The sequence below is a fragment of the Larimichthys crocea genome, chromosome VII (genome assembly GCF_000972845.2).
Source record: "Larimichthys crocea isolate SSNF chromosome VII, L_crocea_2.0, whole genome shotgun sequence".
Taxonomy (NCBI): Eukaryota; Metazoa; Chordata; class Actinopteri; family Sciaenidae; genus Larimichthys; species Larimichthys crocea.
Window position 1 is genome coordinate 12,099,397 of NC_040017.1, and position 7,685 is coordinate 12,107,081.

General features: G+C 37.8%; 1 protein-coding gene across 3 annotated transcripts; it reads left to right on the forward strand.

The window, feature by feature from the left end:
* Positions 1 to 497: 497 nt before the first annotated feature.
* smtla (somatolactin alpha) lies at positions 498 to 6,895 on the forward strand. Of its 3 annotated transcripts, none has more exons than XM_010757105.3 (5): positions 498 to 682; positions 826 to 1,016; positions 2,598 to 2,711; positions 5,456 to 5,635; positions 5,854 to 6,895. In XM_010757105.3, the coding sequence occupies exons 1-5, from the start codon at positions 667 to 669 to the stop codon at positions 6,040 to 6,042; spliced, it is 690 nt and encodes a 229-aa protein (XP_010755407.1). In that variant the 5' UTR covers positions 498 to 666; the 3' UTR covers positions 6,043 to 6,895. The 3 variants fall into 3 exon arrangements, with proteins under 3 accessions (XP_010755407.1, XP_027136448.1, XP_027136449.1); XM_027280647.1 differs by having other exon boundaries at positions 2,634 to 2,711; XM_027280648.1 differs by lacking the exon at positions 2,598 to 2,711.
* The last annotated feature ends 790 nt before the right edge of the window (positions 6,896 to 7,685 follow it).

The following is a 7,685-nucleotide window of genomic DNA, read 5'->3' on the forward strand; positions in this document are numbered from 1 at the left end:
AAACCATCGCTTCTGGGTAGACCTACTCTCACACACCCATGGTTTTCCGAGCCAAATGAAATATGAATGTCAAAATAAAAAAGAAGATTTGAGGGGTTTTGTTAGCTCCCAGTGATTTTCGACTCTCATTCATTCGGCTCTTTTTTGTTGTGTTACAGTTTTACGCTGCCTTGTCTGCCTTCTCTGTGCCATGCATGTTTAAAGCTACATTGCATACTTACCTCAGCTGAAAGAAGGGATTTTTCAGCCCATTCTTGTTTTTTTATTTTATTTTATTTATTTATTTTTTTAGCTTTTGTTCAATAAATCTAATCAGTCTCGGTCTTCATTCTTGGATTATTGGCTTATAGTATGTGCGGTGGAATAAACATGTACAAAGCATTTATTTGGATTTATTTTTAAATTGAGGTCAGTCAATATGGATTTTGTATTGTCAGATTTAAAAAATAATAAAAAAAAAATCCTAGTTTGTAAACAGCAACAAAGATGTATACTCCCAGCATGCCTGACTAGTTAACATATTGGTATTATGCATAAGAAAAGACTTAAGACCAGTGTCTTTTTACATGAACAAGACCAAAATGACCTTTTCCTTAATTCATAGCTTGGTCAGGCTTTATAAAAACGCCAGCATGGCAGAAAAGCTTGAAGAAGACTACTGACAGAATGCACATGATGACAGGTAATCCATCACACTTCATTTCATTTTATTTTGTTTTGCAGTGATTTTGATTTATGCGATTTTGAAGCAAGTAAATATAGCACTACAGCAAAGATGAGGGGTATTCACTTGTGAATATACGTTACATCTCTGTCTTTCTTCAGCCTTGCAGCGTGGTGTATGGGCTTTACTGCTCTGGCCCTATCTGCTTACTGTAAGTATCCCACTAGACTGTAAGGAAGAGCAGGGTAGCTTCTCCCGCTGCCCCTACATCTCCCAAGAGAAACTTCTAGACCGAGTCATCCAGCATGCTGAGCTTATATACCGTGTCTCAGAAGAATCATGCTCTTTGTTTGTGAGTAACATGGACCATTACCCCGAAATGAATCCTTGCACTTGCACACTCTATGGGAATAACATGTTTTAACTGTTCAGCAGACACATTGTTTAAACTTGTCATGATACCAGAACTTTAAACTTTGACAATACCAAGGCAAAAAGAATAAAAAAATAATAACTCCTTGGCACAGTTACAGAGTTTCCCACATGATAACAGTGTAACTGGGGAGCATTAGATATTTGATTTGAATACATTACCATATTTGTGATCAGTCCATTAGATTGTCCACTAGTTAATCATTCACAGATGGCGTTGTTCTGATTGTAGATTTTTTTGTACACTATCAAATGTGTAAAAACAGAGAATGTATCACTATAGAAATTAAATCAGTTTTTGCACAGTAGCACATGAAAGACAGCAGAGTAGCACATGAGGGAGGAACTCAACTGCAGGGCAATCTAAGAAAATCTATTACCTATAGGGGGGCATTCTTATCTGCTTGTGTTGGGCATGAGTTAGTTTTTTAAAAATGTTTTCATAGAATGTGAAATAAGCATTTTGAAAAGCCTTTGGCAAATGCTCCAGTGATGCAGAAGTTTGCATTTTCAAGTTTTCATCTCAAGTTCTATTGTTTTTTCACATTTAAGTATTAAGTACTTAAAAATACATGCCTCAGCAGTTATAGTCTTGGTAGAGAGCACTACTCATACTATGCTACAATCTAACATGCAATCTAGCAACACTTGAAATGAGGGCAAATGACTTTTTGTTGGTCTTTCCCACACTATGCTGCACCAAAAGCATCGACACTTTCTGTTAGATGTGTTATTTGCTTTTGATTCTGACATGATCATCGCCTCACTGCCAGGCTTCAAAGTAATATTCTGTGCCTCCTCTAAGCCAGAGATGTTTTATTGAAGGAGCACCCCGACAGTGGAGTAATATGAATGTGATAATGATATACTGCAGCAGTGAGAGGACAGGTTTTGCAGCCTGTTGAATTCCCGTCATTCTGCGTCTCAAGAGCCAAAATGGTCTTTGAAATGGGATGAGCTTGTTACTGAGAAGACGCTGCATGGGGTCTACAGATGAGAACATGCTGGAGAACAAAATGTGTCTCTGCTGTGTCTCCAGTGGCCGAGATTGGTGGAGCTTTTGTCATTGTTTTTCTGATGTGTCTTTGTTGTGTGTTTGTAACTGTGTGTTACTGTGCAATTCTATACCTAGGAGATCCAAAGGCTTTCAGATCAGTTAGAATAATGCACTGAAGTGTTGCTTGTCCGTTTCTGAAGGAGCTATTTCTTTAAGGTTTAACCATTTTATATTGCCTAAAGTTCGAACTACAAACAGATTGGATTATAGCCTTTACCTTATGTTTTGAATATGGAAATACAGTACAATCAAATATAAAGAAAGCTTTACACACTAAACATTAGTGAAATGTTTTAAGATAAATGGGTGAATCAGTTGAAGTGATGATGTGAAGTATTCTAACACAAATATATATATATATGTATATGTATATGTATATATGGTATGTATGTGTGTGTGTATATATATATATATATATTCCCCCCCTGCTTGAATGGATTGTAGGAGGAGATGTTTGTCCCATTCTCATTGCAACTCCAGAGGAACCAAGCTGGCTATGCATGCATCACCAAAGCCTTTCCCATCCCCAGCTCCAAAAGTGAAATCCAACAAATTTCTGTGAGTACATGACCACTGATCACCAGTGGATTACTTTGTTTCCCTTTGTCGGGGCTTTGATCTTAATCTATTATGAATGTGCATGCCAATGTGTGAGTGCAGTTTCTTGTGTGAGTGTTTGTATGCAAGCAAATAAAATACAACTATAGGATGTTGCACGTGTTTGTGTGAGTGCATGGTTTTTTTGTGTCTGTTTGTCTTTGAGAGTAGTTAATAATTTTTGTGCTTTTGCATTTGTGTGTGTGTGTGGGGAACAAGTCTGTTCACAAATCACTATGAAGCTTCTGAGAGACCAAGCTTTCCTTGCACTATGTGTGCAAGTGAACCTCGCCTTCATCTAACTCTTGCCCCTGTCAGCTGATGAATGATGGGCTGTTTGCACTAATTACAATGAGAGGTCCTTAAATCTTACACATACTCACCTACCAGATTATACCATTTGGCAGCACTATGACCGTTAACAGTAAGTGTTGGCCCTCTGACTTACTTGACTGAATATGTGTTGGCGTTTGTGTCTACCAGTCAAAGGGTCACTACAATCCACTCCAATTAAAATGTCATTCATCAATACAAGGTTAGTGTGCAATAAGACCTTTACCCTAAGGGACTTCTTAATGTCTTACGGTCTGAGATTTTTTTTATTTATTACTGAGACCTGCTTGAAACATGGACATAATATGGCTGAATTTTAATTTGACTGAACTCTTACTCTTAGGCTTACCGCTCACCTGACCCAAATATTGGCTTAGCTGAATTTTGTTTTTATCTTCTGTGGTTGTCATGCTTGACAAAGCATTGATTGTTGGAGATTTTAATAGTTCTTGAGCACAACTCTGAATCTAATGCAACATGTATCAAGGCCAAATCGTGGTCGTACTCTTGACCTGGTTTTTACTTTGGGTCAGAACCTTTTTTGTGTCTGATATTATGTATGTGTATTGTTTTTGATATTGTAGTTAATACTGACACCCATCAAATGAATGACTGGCTCCCACACTCTCAATAGCTTCTCTTCTGCCAACTTCACCTCCATCTTAACATAATTAAAGAATATGGCTATTTCCTAGGACCTAGACCAGTGACTTAGTTTGTTTTTTTAATTAACCTTTCTCTGTCAAACTTAGATGGCGTTACTCCTTTTAAAATGTTAATTGATCACCCTGGGCAGGACCTACTTAATTTTCTTACTTAATTGACAGCAATAAGAAAAATCCTAGAGCCTTGTTTAGCATTATTGATAGACTTGTGAGTCGTTCCCCTTCACCTGCATAGGTCTTTTCAAATGATGACTGTGTTATGTCTCTTTCAATCTTTGTGGATAAGGCCAGTGACATGAGGTCTAAAATACTGCCTTCCTGTACTCATACAGTAGGGTTTACTGTCCAACCCATGTTTGGTCCAGTTGTCCATTTCTTTTGACATTGTTTCGACCTCCCCTCTCAAAGATGTTTTTAGCTCTGTAGGACCTCACATTGTGTCCATTGTAAATAGCCTTTTTAGCTCTGGCTGTGTGCCCAATTATTTTAAAAATGCAATTATTCAGCTAGTCTTAAAAAGTCAAGTCTAGTCCCACTGCTTCCCTGATCTGTATCTGAATTTACTTTTACTTCTGGGGACCTTGAGATAATATTTTGTAAGCAGATTGTGTACAGGTTCTGGACAACAACAAAACCTTTGATAAATTCTAATCTGTTTTTTGTTTGAGGCACAGGACTAAAACTGTACTTCCCAGGGTGTCAAATGATATCTTAATATCTTAATAAATGCTGGAGAATGTTTGGTCCTGTTGCTACTTAACCTGAGTGCAGCTTTCGGCATGGTTAATCACTCAATTCTCCTTAGTAGGTTTCAGCATCACAACGGAGACTGCCTTTACCTGGTTTGCATTCTACTTGTCACACAGTTTTTCCGTGGCCATTGATCGCTATGTCTCCTCAGCTGTCGAGCTGACATGTGGCGTGCCACACAGTTCAGGCCTTGGCCCTAAGCTGCTAAAATCTCACCTGTTTCATAAGCATAAGCTTTGTCTTGTAATGTCTCTTATTATTGTTATATTATATCTCTTTAATGTTTGCGTTGTACGGCACCTTTTAAAAGACACTCTATGAATACAGTTTACTTACTACTCCATGACAATGATGTTTTGACTACAGTCCAATAGGGTACAAACTTTTAGGCCAATGGTCAGCTTAATCAGCAGGGTGGAGGTTGGTGTGACATGCAATCTGGTTTGGTGGGAAGTAATACAATAAGATTTCTACCCCTAACAGAGGTCAAATATATAGAGCAAATGTCATTTCTTTCAGGACTCAGTACCACTAATATTGAAACTGCTGGCTGAGTCACTATAATAGTTAATATGATCTTTGAAACTGCATGTACTGCAAGGCTCTTCTTTATCTTATAATTTATCCCCTGCCCTTTCTGTTGAAATGTTGCCTGTGCTGCGGGTTAATGGCCATTTGCAGGGTTGCTTTAGAGTCTGCTGTGCTTAGGGGAATTTGCAGGCTCAACTGCTTCATCCATGACATTTTAGCCTATTTCATTGGCTGAATGGTTTGCAGCTGACAAGCCCTTGATCAGAAGCCATTATTAAGGTCTTCTTAATTGCTACTGTTTATTACCATGTTACAGAAACATTCAAGACAAGTAGAGCAAAGTCAGCTAAACTTATTTAGCAGTTAGCAAAGTTATTTATTTATTTTCATTGAGTTCTATCAACTCATCACCTGTATACCCTGCAGGACAAATGGTTGCTCCACTCTGTGCTGATACTGGTTCAGTCGTGGATTGGGCCTATGGTCTACCTGCAGACCACAATGGATCACTACGATGGCGTTCCTGACATGCTGCTCAACAAGACTAAGTGGGTTTCTGAAAAACTGATCAGTCTGGAGCAAGGGGTAGTGGTCCTCCTCAAGAAGGTTGGTCAAAACACATTTCTGTTGTACTGCTAAACCTGGACTATCATGTATGAATGGAACAGGTACATGTTATTTCTTGTATGTAATTAAATGTCAAGTTCCAATTAATCAGTCACTCATTTTGATATTATATTATTTCTTTCTGTCTTTAACTTTAAAACTATCTGTAAACAACACGACTTCATTTTTCATAATATTTCTGCTGTTTTGCTGTGCAGATGTTGGATGAAGGAATGATAACCACAACATACAGTGAACAAGGCCTATTCCAGTATGAAGTGCAACCTGACATGCTGGAATCTGTTATGAGAGACTATACCTTACTCAGCTGCTTCAAGAAAGACGCCCATAAGATGGAGGTTTTGCTCAAGCTTCTTAAATGTCGACAAACTAACAACTGCCCATGAACTATAGTGCAGCTATTAAGTAATACAGAGTTCAGCTTTAAATTAATTCCTTAGGTCCACTTATAGATATGTCCATGCCTTAGGCAATTCAGTCTTGGTTTCAATGCAGCACATTCTTTATTGATTGTTTTGGAACACCTTCACTCAAAAACTAAGTAGGTGTATTGCTGTGCCCTCTCTGCATTTTATATTTCCCTACTCAGTTGTTATTTTAACCTGGCAAAGGCAACAGAGGGCAAACTCCCAAAAGATTATTTGCGTGTCAAGCTGTCAAAAAAATCTGCATATCCTGCCATTGATTTCCATTTCCTTTGTTCTTAACTGGAGTTTGTGTTCCTTCGCTGGCTCTTGCAGTGTTTTGATTATTCCCACGGCCCCCAGAGTATTCACTGAGGCTCTCTCTTTAAATGGAGTTGGTTTCACTTCTGCATTATTGAAATGAAACACTTTCACCGGAGATGGGAGTCAAACAGAGAGCAATCTACTACTTAAAAAAAGAAACACATTTTGATTGGTGAAGGAGCGTGTGAGAGAGACAGAGAGAGAGAGAACAAATAACAGCTAAAATAAAATATGTGGAAGTTTGGTTAGACACAGCCAGGTTTGGATTTGTTCAGTGCTTATGAAAGAATTGTGAATATTTTTCTGCCTTGACTTGTCTAATTTAACCTCTAAAATATTCACTTTAAATGTTGGGGATATGCAGTTTAAACTTTAATTGTAAGATCATATGAATATTTAATGCAAAATGCAAACTATACTTTTCTGTATACTGTCATGTGTAAATAAAAGAAGCCCAATGTATTGTGTAAACCTTTTTAGTCAATCTCTGTTAATTCTAGGGAATAATAAAGCAATTTGAGGAAACATTGTTTGTATATTTATTTTCAGAGTGAGTGAGTGAAATCCATATCTTTATCCTACTTGTGTTCTTTAAGTGTGGTGTAGTTTCTCCAAAGTGAACAAATCAAGTGCAATTTGCATGCTTTTAATTCTGCCCTTTACACCCCCAAACACAAGAGGGCAGTAGTGCTCTTTCGAGAAGGTTATCTTTATCACGATTTCTGTTTAAAATGTCATGCATTTAATGCATTTGTGTGTTTCCAAATTCTGTGCTACGACATACTGGATTGCAAAGGAGAAATTCAATTAGTGCATGTGTTTGTTTTTTTGTGTTGTTTTTTTTATTTATTTAGGGAGGGGGGAACCAGTAATGGTTACTTAAATAATATGTATTTCTCTTTTATTTATTTGATAGGATGCAAGACGTGGGATAATGGAGTACTTGAGCCTCATATGAATCCTCTTCCTCTAGAAATATTACTAAAACATAATGTCACAAATCTCTTGATTCATGTGATCCCAGCAGCCAAAATAAAGAACCTGTAGTATGCTCACTGTTAATAGGTTTGAAATTGGCAAGCTGCATTGCTGCTTTTCTGTCATCACCCCACAAGACAGGGAAACAATAAAGAAGCAGTCGCCATATTTTTTCTCCATTCTTCATTTTTTTTTCACTGATCGCAGAATTCTTCCTGACTTTCTTTCCACTCTCTTGAGTGTCCTGCTACATCCTCCGCACTTCCATCCTCTGTCACCATATCAGAATATGTAAATCACCCTTGCGGTTGCCACGGTGCGTC